We start from the raw sequence: 17563 nt of genomic DNA, 5'->3' as shown, positions 1-17563 counted from the left end.
GTTTTCCTTCTTGTTTGCCAACTGACTATGAATTACTTGATAACAAGGGAAAACTGGCAGTTTGCTGCTTAGAGAAAAATGATTGCAGTAGCACAAGGATAAAAGGGATTTTTATAATTGGATCATTGGATCCTTTTTTGTTTGTATGCATGTTGTCCCAAAATGCATGAATATGAGCAGCAGGCCTATGATTTATCTCAAATAAGGTTTTCAAAAACCCTGAAATAAAATTTACGTACCATACAAATGGAATTTGAATAAAATGGAATAGTTTATATTTGCCCTGATCTTTAAGTATGGCTTGCAGATACTATGGTACCAGCATGCAGTGCTCCAGATGATCTGATCAAAAGGGAGTGTATAGTATTCTGGGATATGAAGTATTGGGAGGCCATATTTTCATATCAGAAAGGCGAATTAACTGTAAAACTCCATAGGCCATATGAAAGCAGAATATGGCTACTCCAATTAAGAATGACAAGATGCCCAAACAGCAGATTAAAAACAGATTGACAGATCTCATTGACAATCACTTAAATTTTCCCAAAGGAAAAAAGTATCCTGAACTCTCAGCAAAAAAAAAAAAAAAAAAAAGTGAACTCTGTGAGAAAGAACAAACTATTACTAATACTTCATATACCTGTTATATCTTGGATGATTTAAAAATAATTAAGTAATAAGACTGTACAGTAGTTTGGAAGCCAAAAGGTAATTCCAGGGTGTGGTGGGAGTTTGCTAGACAGCATCTTTTCAGAAACTACTACCCTTTGGCTCCAAAACCCACACATCTAAAAAAATTCTGCTTGAGTTTAAATTATAAAACACATTTTCTCCTGTCACTACTTGTATGTCAAACCAAAGATCATATATGCTTACATGATCCTTTTGGTCCCATCCCCCCAAATTTAGCTATTTGATCAGATAACTAAACTACTTGCATTTTTCTTGTATGATTTGGCCAGGCCAAGAATCCCAGCATTTGTCTACAATGTTTTAACAACAATTATTCAAAATGTTATCAGATTTTAATTTCTAGTGAACCCTCTCCCCCTCCACCAACTAAGAATGGAATTTATTCCTTGACAATGAAATGACTATTTTACTACTTGGCAGCAGTATCTTTTGAGACCAGTGTCCAATATGGGCCCTGGACTGAAACTGCATGTGTTATTTACAAATAAAATTTGTGACTGGCAAGGGCCGCCATATGCCATTAAAAGATTATGAAGAATCTTTTTTCCCGCAAGTAATTTATCAGCTCCAGCCCCAAATACGTGATTTGATTTTTCAAACAGTATAATAATAAATCCTTTTGGAATGAAATTTTTGCAGAATACAGAATTACAATAATCAGGTTTTATTCTTCAATAAATATTTATTCATATAGAGTATCTGTTTAACAGTCCTCTCATGTGCCCTCTGGTGGTTCTGTAGTCAGAGTATGGGCTTCAAAATTGTACTGAGTCAAAAAATAAAATTCTGAACACTTACAGACTAAGGCTACGTCTACACTGCAGGGTGAAGTCGACTTACCTAAAATCGACTTTCACCTGCTGATTTTTAGAAGTCGCTGGAGCGTGTCCACACCATGCTCCTTGCGCCAGGCTTGTGCATCCACACTCGCCATGCTTGTGTCAACAGTCAAAGCAGTGCACTGTGGGTTGCTATCCCACAGTGCAACTAGCCGCAGGGGCTGTTGGGATGAGTTTCATTGTCGCATGATGCAACGCTCCTTCCCCCTCCCTTCTTGCCCCAAACAAACAGGAAACCGGTTTTCGCGCCGTTTGTTTATGCCGCACGCTCGCCATTGCTGCAGAGACATGGAGCCAGCTCAACTCTGCACTATTATTGTGAGCATCACAAATACATCATGGCTTATCCTGGAGTATTTTCAAAGGAGAACTACTCGAAGCACAGGCAACAGCGATGTCACCGAGGCTGCCCTACTACAAGACATCGAATGGAACAATTCCTGATTGCTGCAGGCCGTTATGCATCATCTGCGGTCTGTGGAGCACTGGTTCTGGTCCCAGGAAAAAAGCACAGACTGGTGGGACCGCATCGTCATGCAGCTGTGAGATGATGACCAGTGGCTGCAGAACTTTCGCATTCGAAAGGCCACTTTCCTTGGACTTTGCGCGGAACTGACCCCATCCCTGAAGCGCATGAATACTTGCTTGAGACAAGCTCTGATGGTGGAGAAGCGAGTGGCCATCGCTCTGTGGAAGCTGGCAACCCCTGACTGTTACTGCACAGATGGGAATCAGTTCAGAGTTGGTAAATCTACAGCGGGAGCTACCGTGATTCAAGTGTGCAGGGCCATCAATAGACTTCTGCTATGAAGGGTAGTGATTTTTGGATATGTGCAGGAGCTAGTAGACGGGTTTGCTGCGATGGGTTCCCAAACTGCGGGGGGGGGGGGGGGGGGGGGGGGGGGGGGCACTGATGGCACGCACATCCCTATCTTAGCGCCTCTCCCACCTAGCAGCAGAGTACATCAACCATAAGGGTTACTTTTCCATGGTGCTGCAGGCCCTTGTGGATCACAGGGGTCGGTTTACCGATATCTATGTGGGGTGGTCTGGAAAAGTGCATGACGCGTGCATATTTAGGAACTCTGGGCTGTTCTCCAACATGCAGGCGGGCACTTTCTTCTCAGGCCAAAAAATTCACATTGGGGATGTTGAAATGCCAACAGTGATCCTGGGGGATTCTGCTTATTCCTTGCTCCCTTGGCTAATGAAGCCATACAGCGGACACCCTGATAGCGAGAAGGAGCGTTTTAACAACAGGCTAAGCACTTGCAGAATGGTGGTGGAATGTGCATTTGGGCGCTTAAAGACCAGATGGAGAAGTCTCCTTACTAGGCTGGACATGAGTGAAAAGAACATCCCATCAGTTATATATGCATGCTGTGTTCTGCATAATGTGTGTGAAACGAAGCGGAAAGGTTCCCCCAGGGTTGGGCTGTGGAGGCAGAAAGACTGGCTGCCGATTTTGAGCAGCCAGATGGCAGTAATACGCTCAGAGCCAACTGTGGAGCGCTTCGCCTTCGGGAAGCATTGAAAATCAGGTTCTGCAATGAGACGCAGTAATGTTTTCTGTTGTATGTTTTGTGCCTTTCCTTACCATCACCCCACCATCAGTATCAGTACCCTCCAAAGCCCTCCCCAAACAAGCTATGAATTAATAAAGAGATATGTATTGAAATGATGCAAACTTTTATTTATGAACACTCAAGTCGGTGGGCGAGTGTTCATTCACTGTCTCAAGGGATAGCGTGGTTGCTTGCAGGACAGTTGTCAGTGGGGCAGCCCCTGCTTTCTGCTTGCCTCCACTGGGGTGGAGTGCACCACGTACTGCAGACTGGCCAATCTAGTCCGAGACTGCTTGGGGGTAGGGGTGGGCAGCAAAGCCATAGGTGGAGGAGCATTCTGGAGGGGCTGCAGCAGGACTCTGTCCGGCCGCTGCTCCTCCTAAAGCTCCACAAGCCACCTGAGCATGTCTGCCCGATCCCTCATGTTTCGCAGCATCTTCTGCTGGGTACTGTGATCCTGCTTCTGAATGGCTCTTCAATTCTCCATGTCCATGTCCATGTTCTGGGACGAGGTCAACCGCCACGCTCAGAGCTTTGTCTCAGCGGCCGCGGAGGCATTCATGAGCTCACAAAACATGTCGTCCCTTGATGTTTTTTCCTCTTTCTGATCTGTGATACTTCGGGGAGAGGGGGGAGGCGCCAAGGCCAAGGTGTCTGCAGAACAAAAATAAATGCACAACATTGTGACTGTTAGCAGACCCAGAAAACTAAAGCAATTGCAACAATGTATAAAATACTCCCCTTAGCATGCACAAGGCAAAGCCAGACCCGCATTCCATTACGACAATCTCGGAAGAGTCGGCTTGCCGTGCCGTTACAGAGATGGTAAGCCAGGGGCACTTTACTCTGCTATAGAGAGGATTAATTATCTCTAAAAAGCTCATTTAAAATGTCCTGTATGAGAGGGCTGACCGGGCACCACGGTTTAATTAAGGTGACCATTTTGTGACGAGGTGGCCACGGTGAATCTGAGGACAGCGTGGGCACGTTGATAATCTCATCAGATATCTTTGGAAAATAATTTAAGTGTCTCAGTAGGACAATACAAAGAGGACTAGAGAGGTAGAGGGTATCAGCTTTATAGCTCGGGTACTTTAAACATGTGCCGTCTTCCTTAGGTGACCATGAGCGATAGTCTCCTGAGGGTAACGCATGAGGAAAGGGAAGATTTGCTGCATGCAGCAGGGTACCAGCCTGGCCCTTATGCTGCTATGCTGTGTTCCGCCATGATTCCAGCACAATTGACTGCAGCGTGGCGCAGCAAAGCACCCTACTGTGGAGGAAGAAATAAGGCTGCCCTCCCCCGAAACCTTGTGCAATGGATAACAGATTACCTACATGAACGTTTCCTTGAGATATCAAGAGATGATTCTCGGAGCATACCACTGCACATAAATAATCTGTTCCGGGAGTAACCCCCCAGTAAAGTCTGCTAGTCTCCTGAAATCCCCTTTCCCCCATTTATAGGACAACTGCTAAGCAGAAAAAAAAAAAAAACCTCACCAGATATGCCTTCCCCGGGATCATTATTGCTGTCCTGTGTGTTGCTGGACTGCTCGGAGGTCAGTAATAGGTCCTGACTGTCAGGGAGAATGGACACTCTGCTCTCCTGCACCCTGCTCTCCTCATCATCATCCACGGAGTCCTCACAATTGTTCCTGGAGTGGAATGCAGTGGAGGTATCGATGCTGCTTGGCGGCACCGTGGTGGGGTCGCCGCCGAGAATTGCATGCAGCTCCTCGTAGAAGTGGCGTGTTTTGGGCAAGGAGCCAGAATGGCTGTTCGCTTCCCTGGCTTTTTGATATGCCTGCCGTAGGTCCTTGATCGTCACGCGGCACTGCTGCACGTCCCTGTTGTACCCCTTCTCCAACATGCCCCGGGATAACTTCCCGTGAGCGTCCAAATTTCTTTTGCTGATTCTTAGCTGAGCCATTACGGACTTCTCGCCCCACAGACAGATGAGATCCAAGACCTCTGATCGACTCCATGCTGGAGCGCGTTTGGGCCTTGCACTAGCCATAATGAGTTCAGCTACAAAGCTATCTCCATGCTGGCTGCACAGGAAATGAAAAATTCAAATTTTCCCAGGGCATGAGTGGAGGGGGCCACTTCCGGTTTGCCTGGCCACGTAACAGCAGAGCGCGAATGTCCAGAGCAGTCACAACGGGGGATCATGGGATACCTTGTGGAGGCCATTAACGTCGAATTACATTACGCTCTGTCTACAGTGACGTAAAATCGACCTATGAAATTCGAATTATGTGCTACGCCACTTGCGGAGGTGGTTTTATTATGTCGACTTTTGCCACGCTTTAAGTCGACGGAACTACTGCGCCAGTGTAGAGGCAGGCTTTAGGAGATCGACGTAAGTGACATTATGTCGACCTCTGTCACCAGCGTAGACCAGGCCTAAGTCATTAATGCCTTAAGATTACTGATATTTTTTAAAGCAAGTGCATCTGTTTTTACTCTAACTTTTTGAGAGTTCACTGGGTGAAACATGCAGGTATTATAATTCAATTACAAAATGAATTGGCAGAGTTTTTAATTAAGATTTGCCATTCTGAACCTTCTGCTGGTGGGCACTATCTCATGGAGAAGTGAAATCCATCACTTTGGCAGTCTCAGGGCCTACCATTAGGAACAAAGGATCATTTCACAGCCAGCTGTAACCCTGGTCTAGAATCAGAAGATGAACTGCACAACATATTAGAACTGCACTATAAGAAACACAAACAAAACATCTAAAAGTAATTAACATCTTTTTGTGTTCGCTCTGAGTGGGAGCTAAATAGCTTCAACCATCACCTATTTAAAGTTTAAATTTCCGAAAAGAAAAATGGTTGTATCTGAGGCCAAAGTAGAAAAGTAGTCATTGCTCTTCAACCATTAAAGATAAGATGCCATCTGGCAACAGCCAATTACTATTGAGAAACTTCTCAAAACAACCATCACCTCCACTCAAATCACACCACTAAGAAAATACTAGTTGCACTAGGTAGCAATTATGGCACTTGGTAAAGCAGGATAAAAACTAGCTCACAGAATCTCATGTTGTGCTGCCCATTCTGCCAAAGATGGGCGCATTTTTCAGCAAAATGATGTTTAGCCACCAATAGTCTCCAGTACAGAAATGTTAGACAAAAACATCTTGTATACATGTATTTCACAGTTTGCATGGAGGGAGAAACACTTCAAATCATGTGAGCTTTCACAAAAGTGTGCTGAGAATAATAGATGGAAGCTTCTTTTAAAATATTTAAGCTCTTATACCACTAAGATATACACTCATTATTGAACTATGTTCAGTAATTTGTTCCACAAATTGCCCTTCCTAAGTTCTCCATCAACATCTTTCCCCGCACATTTTTCATAAATTACAGTGATATTTTAAATGAAAGTAGGAAATGAAGATGTAGGAAGCTATATATTGCTGAAACATGATTAAAAAAAGACGGCTCATTTTCCCATCCCTTCATCCTTATGATACTATTATAATATACAAAGATCTTTAAGCCTTAATATATTTCAATGAGAGCTTACCATTTCGTCTTTCTCCCATTTGTCTGTGTTACTCTTGTCTTGGTTTACTATGTAACCAGGAGGGAGCCAGTTAACGGGTGGATCAAAAATAGATACCACCATACGACTAGGTAGCCCTTTCTTCTTCCCAAGGCGATACAAATTACAATTGCTGACCTTTAAGAAAAAAATACTCATGAACATCTATGGATACATGCATAAAAAAATATATGAGAATACAAATATAGCCATTTTATGTGCCTAGGCAAATTCTTGTCCCTTTAAAATAAATGATAGTATGTTTGTAAAACAGTCATGCATTTTTGTTTAAAATAAAATATGCATATGATATTTTTATATACGGATAGATTTTCCTGTACTCAGAGGTTATTATACAGCTTTCCTAATGCAATACCGGAGCCAGGCAAAATCCTGCCCTAAAAACAGAAGTAACTTTTTTTCAAATGAAGATACTGATCAAACAATTGAAGTCCTAAATTTACTTAATTGAAGTAGATTACATTTAGGTCTATAGTTTCTTGACAAGCTAAAGCCTTATTTATCAATAAAATAACTTTCTGAATACAGTAATAAAATCTACACAAGACAAATCCCATTAAACGGTATTAATAATTACCACCTTAAACAAGATGTGAAAATATGCTGGGTCACAAGCCCATTGTTTGAATTAAACCTTGGTATAAAAAAATTAACAGTTCTGAGGAGTTTATCCATAAATGTAGTTTTAATTTTGATATAATACAGACAATTCTTTAGTTTGATGACATCTCAAATGAATTATTTTAGCCATTTTAAAGAAAAGAGGATTGTATTGTATAATTATACTCCTAATATGCATGCTAGCAAATTTATAACAGGCTGAAATTTTCTTCTAGACATGAAAGTATCTGGTAAATATAAATATGCATTAACATACTATTTATTCAGTGTTTAAATATACATTTCCTACAATACATGATTCATAACAGAATAGTGACAGATCATTAGCTACTCACTTTTTTACTTCTCATATATGACAGGCGTCCCTCATGAGCATCTGGATAAGTGCAAAACAAATATGTAGTGATGGCATGCTTTAAAAATGAATCACCAAGCATTTCGAGCCGCTCTAGATTAAATCCATCACTAGCATTTGAAAGAGTCAAAGCTTGAAGTATGAGACCTGGATTTGGGCCAAGGGTTTTTGAAGAGTATCCACTGGAAGGGTTCTTTTTAGAGTCCATGCTGTCCTTTGAAAAATTAAGAGCTTCTGAAGTACTGGTGGTCACTGCCATTTTGGGGCTTCCATCTGAGGTAGATTTGTTAACATTTCCATCACGGTATTTATTACTCAGTAGAGTACATTCATTGCTGGGCTTGGGCTGGTTCTCACTGTTGTATAAATTCTCAATGGGGTATGAGGTAGTTGGTTGTACAGGTATTTCCTGCCTGCAGTAATTCAGCTGATTTCCTTGGCAAAAGTCTCTGTTAACTAAATCACAATTGCCATTGGCAACATTTTTATTATAAGAAACACCATTAATTGCTGCAAATTCTACTGATACATTGATTTGGAGTTTACTGGGTGACTCATTGAGCAATGTTATATAGTTCACAGACATTTGGTCATGCTTTTCTGCAGAAGAAGTTCTATTAGCACCTTGATGTGCAGCATTTTCAGGGACTACAATTGTGCTGTGCTTACAGTAATTTTCATTCTCTGCTAAAGAAGAACTAGGAATAGAGATGAAAGATTTGCTGTCAATGGATTTTTTCCACCCAAAGTCCAGGTTAGGATATCTGCAAAGATAAATGTTGATTTTGAATAAAAAATATATCAAATGAAGGCATGAGAAAACTCTCTACGTATGTACATTTTCACCTGTTAAAAAGTAGGGCTTCTTTTAAGAACAATCATTGTCGTTCCCAAAGCCACTATTTATAATCAAGTATTTACTAGTTACATGTCCAACTGAAAAAAGTTACATGAGCCACATAAAGCAGATCAATTTTACATTGTTGCAAATTTTCACTTAGTTGTTCAAGAAGATTTATAATATATACATGTGTGGCACCATAAATACCTGAAGTCTGCAGGAAGTGATTTAACCCCTACACCAGCATCAGTGGCTGTTTGGGCTCTCAGTTCCTCTGCTGTTAACAGGCAGTGAAGACGATAAAGTATGCTGGGGAGACAAACTGCTTTTCTCCACAGCGATGCTGGAATAGGATGTATAGCACAGAGTTCTGGAACCAATATCTTTGAAGGAGGGAGAGAGTTTTACTTTTAAAAATAATCTAAAAAAATTCTTAAGTAATTTGAGTTAATGATGTAAAATAAATTAAGCAATTTAGAATGGAAAGCAGTTCATTACCTGCTTATTTTGCAGACTTTCCCACTTAGCTTTCCTCTTCTCAGCACTGCTTAATGGAAGAGCTTTCCCCTTCTGATTCAAATGGCGAGGAGTCAAAAGATTAAGTCTAAAAATATATTGTGAAAATATTTCCTTTAATGTAAATATACAAAATATTCTAAATAAACCATGTTGAACTAAGTTTTCAAATGATTTTGAGCACCAACACTCTAAAAACCTTATTTTCAGAAAGCATTTGCCGTCTGAAAATCAGACCCCTTGATGAGGACTCAAGCTGACTGTCCAAAAAATGACACTCAAAATTTTGAAAATTTAGATAGTCAAATTTATCACCCCGCTTACAACAAAATGACACATTATAGATGTTGCAAGACTGTAAGATATAAAACATAAATAAGAGACTAGATTTATACTATTGAGAATCTCCTCACCTTGAAGAGGTGTGGTCCACATCCAGCAATGGCTGATTGAGATTGGTCAGGTCAAGATTATACTTTGTTTTATAATATTCAGCAAAAGTTTCATATTCAGGGGAAGGAAATTTACTGAGTGGAGTAAGATCAGTGTATACATCAGCTACATAGAATCGATGAGGCTGATCAAAATTTCGATACCTAAACAAAAAACAGATAGTTTGAAATGTAAAGATTCTTTGAGCAAATTTTCTACTTAAGACTCTGATTTTGCATTGGGATCAGATAAGTTGTTAAAATAACACAATTAATTAATTCTTTGTGCAGAAACTGAATAGATGTGCTAAATCAAAGACTATGGTGATGAATACAGTATAAAAACTTGAATAGAATAGACTAGAAATCAATTAATCTATACAATTATTTCCTGTGAAGAAATAGGAACCCAGAACACCTAATTTTTATAAAATTAAGTATCACATTTTAAAACAATTATTTATAATGCAATAAATATACACTTTAGACTGTCTAGTTCAATCTGAATACTTATTTTACAAATGATAAATATTTCTGTTAACCAATATTGAAATATGGTCCCAACAATTTTAATTTTTTCAGAAGCTCTTAAAAATATTTAATTCTTTCTATAAAAACACATTGGTCCTATCACACAACTTCAGAATGCTTAAATAAACAGAATTCTTTTGTTATTTCAACAACAAGCTGTTATTTCAAATAAATTAAAAAAAATCCCTAAGACAAAAAAAAAACCACCACAAGCCAAATGCCTTGAAGAAAGATGGAGGATGCGTGTCCCATAAGGTAAGTGAATGTTCCACAGAAGTCAAAATGATACAAACTTACAACAACGCTACATTTCACATGAGTCTGTTTCTCCCTATCTATGGCTTATTTTTTCTTAGCCAGCTGCCATCCAGAGTACAAAAGTTTCAAATATCCATTTTCTAGCACTGGAATAGTCAAGAATTTTAGTACTGCCCTTTAAAGCTAGTGTAAATGTGATGGTCACACACCATTTTGCACAAACTGTAATAGCTAGCAAGATATATTCTTAGCTATGAGATTTGTATATTTATTTTTTGCCTCTTTGGTCTTAGTTTCTGACATTTTCAATTCCTATCTAAATATTTACGTATCTGAGTAGTCTTCTTTAAATGAAATAAAATCGCTAATACTTTATTTAATCTTTTCAGTCTTATTCCAAAGTGGCAACCAAGACTGTTACTTTCATGGACCCACTGATTTTTTCCACCCATATTTTGGAAAACTGGATGCTTAAGTTAAAGAAGCCTCCAGGAAATTCATTTATCTTATCAGCCCTTGCATATTTACTATGTGTACTCTAATGGAGCTGGGCCCTGTACAAATACATAGTTAAGAGACCCTGCCCCAAAGAGCTTATAGTCAAACAAACAGGGATAACAAAGGTAACTGACAGAAAGACGTGTTTATGTAGACTGAATACATGCACTATTTGCAGGTTTTGAGAGGTTCTCTCTTTTAAGATATAAACAAACGTGATGCCAGCATTCCATACCTAGCCGTCATTAGTTGGCAACAAATAATTCTTGCTATGGGTGTTTAAAACTCAAGTTTCCTCCTCCCCAACCCCTATGTCTGCCATTGTTACATCACCAATACAGTTCCACTGGCGATAACAAAAGTAGGGGTGCCAGTGAAGACCAACCACTGTGTTTAAACCACAATGGGGCAGATCCTCAGCTGGTATCAAATGTTATATTTTCACTGAAGTCAATGGAGCTATATATTTAAGCCAGTTTAGGACTTAAACCCATGTCATTAAGCCATGCTCGGATGACACAGTGGTTAAAACACTGGTGGTCACTAGCAGCTTGTAACTGCAAGAACTCCAATCATTGCTACTGCTGATGGAGCTGCACTGATAGGGTCTTTTTCATATGCATTACATGCAACTAAAATAACTGTCCAATGTGTTGGGCATAAACATCAGTTATTCAACCATCGACTTTCTTCTTTCAAACCTAGAGTATGTCATTAAGGTCACTCTAGAGAAAATCCCACAGTCCATCTATTTAATTACTTGTCTGTTCCTTTTATGGCCTCTCAGGGCAATACTTTAGAACCTGTTATTCTTCACTGTCTCTGGGACTGCTCTGACAAGACTTCACTATCGAGGAGACTTAACTACAGACAGGACTACCACTGATCTGCCCAAGTTAAAATAGTTCCAGTAAACTAGCTGCTGGTAAATTCAGAGCTTTTGACAGAATACTATGTAAATTGTGTGGAGACTTGCACTGTTCCTTATGGAGAGGTAACGAATCTTCTAGTGACAATACATGAAACTCCAAGTTTTATATTTCTACCACAAACTTATCAATATGACTTCATATTATTAAATAACATAATCCATCATTGGATGTCATCAGGTTTATTGTGTATGCTAAATATAGGCAATTGTTTTGATCCAATACATTAGTCACATAACTTATCTGACAAATATTTATATATATTTTCTACACATCTCATGTCATAGATGATGCAACCCTCACCTTGGAATGATAACTGCATCCTGGTAATCTTCTAATTTGAAAATAAATGGAGTTTCTTTTGTGTACTGTGTACTGGGAATGCCTGTACGCGCTTCAGATTTTTCAATATCTTCCATAAACTTAAAGTCAATGTCCAAAGTGCTGGAGTCATCAACTTAAAAAGAAAAGACATGTTTCATTTATTTTGTTGGGTTTCCCAAATTGGAAGCTGTATTATTTTAAACTTGCAAAGTTTCACTTTTTGGGTACACTTTAGACTATTTGCTGTCAACACACCCTTTGCTTCTGCTCTTCCCTAAAATCTTGAAGAAAATTTGCATCTTATAACAGCAAACCTAGATATTTTTAGATCCTTCCTGCTTCACTTGAAAGCATATTCCTATGAGATGATTTGTACTAATTTACAGCAAACTTGGAATTGCAAAGAGGTGAGGAAAGGTAACTGAATCAAACCTGCATACTAATATATTTCTGCTGTTGTTACTATACTGAACGATATGTGAAATATGATAATTGTGAAGGTTGACAAAATACTAAAGTAATTAAGTTCATTTTATAAAGCAAACCCAAAGTGACTATTTAAAGAAACTGAATTCTTACCAACATTAAGAGGTAGAACACAATAGGCTGAATCAGCTTCTGTAGGTTTGAATTCTAGTGCAGGTTTCTCAAGCCGAAGAATATGTGAGAAAATGTACTGGTGAAGTCTTGTGATCAGCTCAAGCATTTGTAAAGACAACATAAAATCAGATTTCTTTAGCTCAATAGATATGGTAACCTCTCCAGAACGTGTATACACAGGAAAGTGAGGAATCTAAACACAAAGAGAAATCAAAAGATAACAAAAATTAGATATCGAAAGATATCTTAGAAAATTCCATACATACGTCTTCCAGAATAGGACTATCCCTATAGAATACTGCTTAATGTCTAGTCAGGATTTAGATATTAATGCACTTTAATTAATTTACATATACAGAAACGCAAGTGGAGCCATCATTTTCATGCGGAGACAGTTTCACTGTTAAGAAAAGTTTAAGTTCTCTCTAACCCAGAAAGTTGACCCTCTTCTAGAGAGCATGAACTACCTGATGAAATTCCCTTTTTAAACTCTGGCTTCTCTCTGGAGTTTTTGTTGTTGTTGTTGTTTTAATTTCTCTTTATTTTCTTATCAATAAGAAGGGCAGTGCTACCTTCATATCCTTACTGAGGATTTCATTCTCTCCTGTGAAGAGAGTGAGGGACGTATACTTCTGAATTTGACCCTTAACTGTTTCTTTTACAATTGCTTAGATTCTGAATGAGAAACAGTACATTCATCCCTTTCCTTGTGCTAATGTTAACTAGCACGAAAGATTTCAGGAAGCAGGTATGGAAAGCCATTGCTAGAAACAGACTTGAGGGTGATGCTGTGCACCAGCTAATGCACAGAGAGCAGGCACTAGTGAAACTGGAGTTATATAGCTTTCTAGAGTCCAACTGCTAAGGTTCTGTGCACAGAAAGGCACAGAATGATAATGCAATGAGTGGCCCATAGGATCTGAATAGGAGTAGGAAAGGAGTGTGCTAAGAAAGAGGGTATGTAATGGGGCTTTTGTCCCTATAAAACACACCAATGGGATGATCTATGTGGGGAAGGGAGGAACGTTACTACCTTTAGTAATAGTTAGATGCAGATTTCTGGGAGTGAGGGAGCTGATGAATGTGGGTGAGACACCCCAGGCATCATAGGTGGACTATAGTGAGGAAGCAGCAGAGCTCTAAAGGTGTCCATACCTGCGATGCCACAGACACCTGCTGCTGCAGAGATGCTAAGGAGCTGCAGAGTGCCAGTAATACTGGTGAGTACAGGGCCATGGTTGGTATTATGCGGGCAAGTCCTCTGAAGAGGTAACATGCTTTATTCTGAGCACAGCATAAGCACAGATCTCTCAATGGATGGATTAGGAAAAGACACAAAAAGAGGTGATTTCCTCAACATGTGCTTATCTCCCATTTTCAGCTCAAATGAGGCTAGCCAGAAATGCCATCCTACCTTAGAAGAATTTAGCATTCTGAATCAGAGAATATAAAATTACAAAAAGAAAAAAGTTTCATAGGAAGTAATTAAAACTCTGGAAATAACTGTACTTGTTGCTCCAGGAAGACAGAGTTGACATCTGCTCTGGTCTCTGGCCTGCATCAATGCTTTGAGTCAGGAACGAACTGTGGCAGAATTGTCAGGCATGAAAGGATAAGAGAGAGTTAGATTCATTACCTGAGGTATAGGTTTGGCTGTCAGTATTCCAAAGCATCTTGTTGTATCCTCAGGAGGATACAGTTTTCGCCTCCTAAAGTTGAGCTCATCAGGCAAAGGGGTAGTTAACATCATTCCTATTACATACAGATAACAGGGATGATCAGGTGAGGGATAACTATCCCTCAAACATTCTGGAATCTACAATTAAAGAGAAAAATACATTAATATGACTATTTCAGCAAAGTTCACTTGCATGCTCATTCCTAGAATAAATATTTCATAAGATCTGTTAAGACTGGTATGAAACAAAATTATCATACTTTATTAAAACCTTTGTAGATGTGTTCCTAAAAGGAAGAACAGAAAAATTCACTCAAACGTACCAAAATTTATCCCTCTTGTAAAAAAAAGAAAGACCCGTTATAACTGGTCTTCAACCTGCTTGCAAGTTGGGGGCAAAATCAGACCTGACAGTCACTAGGCAGCCAGGAACACCTCACACCCAGAACTTCCTGCTAGCTGAGAGAACTCCTATTACTTTCCTAAATTAAGAATTGTGTTAATTCTAGATTGAAAAACACAAGTCACTCCTACTAAACAGCATCAGAATACTAACCCCATCAACAGCTTTGAATGACATTTTCCATCTCTATCCATCTCTGGACGATCCCTCTGTGTCCAGGCTCTATGGACCTTATTTCTCAAATAAAGGCAGCTTTTATATAAAGGTTGGATAAATCTTTTCACTCTTCACTCTGCTAAGATTCACAGACCCATTACACTGGGATTTTCTCAGCAGTATGCCTCCAGAATGAGAAGCAAGTTCAACCTTTAATTATGTACACCAAAAAATGAGGCAAACTATATATACACACACCTCATCTTTCCTTGGCTGAGGCATTGGACAACATAATTCTTCTGCCTAAAATGACACTAGTTGAAGTTTGGATGATCAATCTGTGGATTTCAGTGAACATATGCATTTATGATCACCATGTGACTGTCTTGCAGGTCTCCTTGTAGGAACCATATAACTTCTCTGCTCATGCGCTCATCATTTCTCTTAAGAAACAGGGTTTGATATTGATATTGAGAAAGTTTACTATTTTGTAGGCCTGAGAAATGTTCCATAGGATTAATCAAAAAACCAGATGCTTTAGATACCCTCCTGGCTTTTACATAAAAAACCCTGAGGGCTTCTTGTAGATCTGAAGTGTTCCAAAGCTTCTTTTCCAGATGCAGAGTTGGGACAAGAACAAGGGGAAAAAGTTGGTATCAGTGAAAAAAAATAGATTTTTCTTTTAAATGAACGCTGTGCCAGTTTGATGAATTATCTTCTCTGAATGACAGGCATTTTACTGAGCCTTCTGAGCACACTCCGTATTGCAAAAAGTCACCTGACTGAGGCGATGTATATTGAGAAGAGCACTCTGATGTAAAAGAAGTAAGGTATCTCTCCCAGAAGTTTAAACTGATGAGTTCTTAGAGCTGTAAGAAACAGGTTTTCTGCTACTTATCCTGGATTGTGCTACCTGCTGCTTCGGAAGAGGTCCTCTTTTGTTGTACTTCTGGGATTGAAAATCTCATGTTACCTATATTCCTTTCTATAGTATCTGACTAGGGTTAATTTTTCCGATGACTGACTACGCTGTCCATTGATTTAAAAAAAAGCTTCCCACTGGTATGTGTGGGAGATGCCAGAAGCTGATTTATCTGGACAAATAGTCCCTATGATTGACATTACATGTGCCTGCAAGATACTGCATTGTATTCCACAGCTATGGGTGAGATCAAAGTGTATCCCTAGATATGACTGAAGGCTGCTGATAATTTTTTCCAGGGAGATGACCCAAAACTTCTCTTGTGAAGTACACAGAGGTTGTGGATATCCTCAAGTTGTCAGAAGTCACCTTGTAACTTTTATGATTAGGGAGTCCATTCTCCCATCCATGGTGTCTTTTTGGTGGAAGACTCTCCTGCAGCTGGGATCACCAAGTTCTTGAAAAAGAGTGAGACACAGTGTGTGCACCAAGTCTATCTTCAGGACAGACACCAGGCTGGATCTGGTTGGTGCATATAGTAGAACCTTTTGGTTTGCTTTTCCATTCTCTTGGATCTGTTTTTAACAGAAGTTGCCATGGGCCTCCTGAACAGCTACAAAATACTCTGGCTGAAAGGATCTATTCTGTACTACTAATTATCAATCTTCTAGAAGGAATTTCAGAGAACGGGGCCTTCTGCTACCAGTGACTGATAAGTCTGGTTCTATCTCCAAGGTGTAAGTTCTATCTCCAAGGCAGAAGTCTCATCATAATGGATCTGTGGACCTTTCCATGATGAAGAATAAAGAAAGCAGCTTGTAACAAGCCTGTTAAAAATGAGAGATCAACTCTGCCCTAGTTGTCCTATTATATATTATGTTAAACAAATCTAACAGAAGAATATGCCTGTAAAATGATTAACATGTTTTTGAAATAACATGACTTATACCAATATTGTGCCTCAATAAATGTCTGTTTGAAAAAAGTGATCTCTACCAGCCTAAAGTTCAAACTGAAAGACTTTGATAGTCCATGCTCAAATGGTAAACGTTTAAATCAAAATTAAATAAGTGAAATTAATAAAAAGCAGCAAGTTCTGCCTCTGAAAATGTCCAGGGACCAAAATTACCCACAACACTACCACAGTCTGAGTCACATCACTTAATTATGCAGACTTTAGGAAAATAAATTCTTTATTTCCTATACTTACACATATTTAAGCTGGAGCTGAAGTTTATACAGACTTCTTCTGACATTTGGTAGTTTCTTAGGGACAAGTTTTCCACTCAATTACATCAGTGAAACTTCACTGACTTTCAACAGAATTGCATGGTATAACAGAGAATTTGGTCCGTGATTTTCAAGACTACATGAGGGATACAGAGCTATCTTTGTAATGTACAGTAAGAACAGTTACTGACCTTCGTAACTATTGTTCTTCGAGATCTGTTGCTCATGTCCATGTGTGTGCCACACGCACTGGTGCCAGAGATTTTCCCTCAATGGCATCTGTAGGGCCAGCTCTAGCACCCTCTGGAGTTACGCACAAGTGTCGGTTTAAAGGACTCCACCGGCCCCCCACCACTCTCAGTTCCTTCTTGCCAGAACTCCAACAGAGGGGAAGGAGGGTGGGTTGTGGAATGGATATGAGCAACACATCTCAAAGAACAACAGTTACAAAGGTCAGTAACCATTCTTTCTTCTTCGAGCACTTGCTCATGTCCATTCCATGTCAGGTGACTCATGAGCAGTGCCTCAGGAGGCGGGCCAGGATTTCATGAAGGTACCAATTGTAACAGTGCTTTGTGAAAACCCGCAGCG

At 39.6% G+C, this 17563-nt stretch overlaps 1 protein-coding gene across 4 annotated transcripts in view; it reads right to left on the bottom strand.

The window, feature by feature from the left end:
- The window catches only part of DICER1 (dicer 1, ribonuclease III), a 119046-nt gene that overhangs the window by 13635 nt on the left and 87848 nt on the right, over nucleotides 1-17563 (bottom strand). For all 4 annotated transcript variants that reach the window (XM_067555112.1, XM_067555111.1, XM_067555113.1 and 1 more), the window contains 8 exons: nucleotides 14220-14399; nucleotides 12563-12776; nucleotides 11963-12116; nucleotides 9426-9608; nucleotides 8995-9100; nucleotides 8704-8879; nucleotides 7636-8419; nucleotides 6641-6796 (listed from right to left, as the gene is read on the bottom strand). In XM_067555112.1, the coding sequence (XP_067411213.1) occupies nucleotides 6641-6796; nucleotides 7636-8419; nucleotides 8704-8879; nucleotides 8995-9100; nucleotides 9426-9608; nucleotides 11963-12116; nucleotides 12563-12776; nucleotides 14220-14399 (1953 nt within the window). The remainder of the gene's footprint in view (nucleotides 1-6640; nucleotides 6797-7635; nucleotides 8420-8703; nucleotides 8880-8994; nucleotides 9101-9425; nucleotides 9609-11962; nucleotides 12117-12562; nucleotides 12777-14219; nucleotides 14400-17563) is intronic.

Source organism: Emydura macquarii, unplaced genomic scaffold, assembly GCF_026122565.2.
Source record: "Emydura macquarii macquarii isolate MOO-44397 ecotype Brisbane River unplaced genomic scaffold, CSIRO-AGI_Emac_v2 contig_1551, whole genome shotgun sequence".
NCBI classification, from domain to species: domain Eukaryota; kingdom Metazoa; phylum Chordata; order Testudines; family Chelidae; genus Emydura; species Emydura macquarii.
Note: the sequence above shows the minus strand (reverse complement) of the source record. Positions and strands in the feature narration are given on the sequence as shown.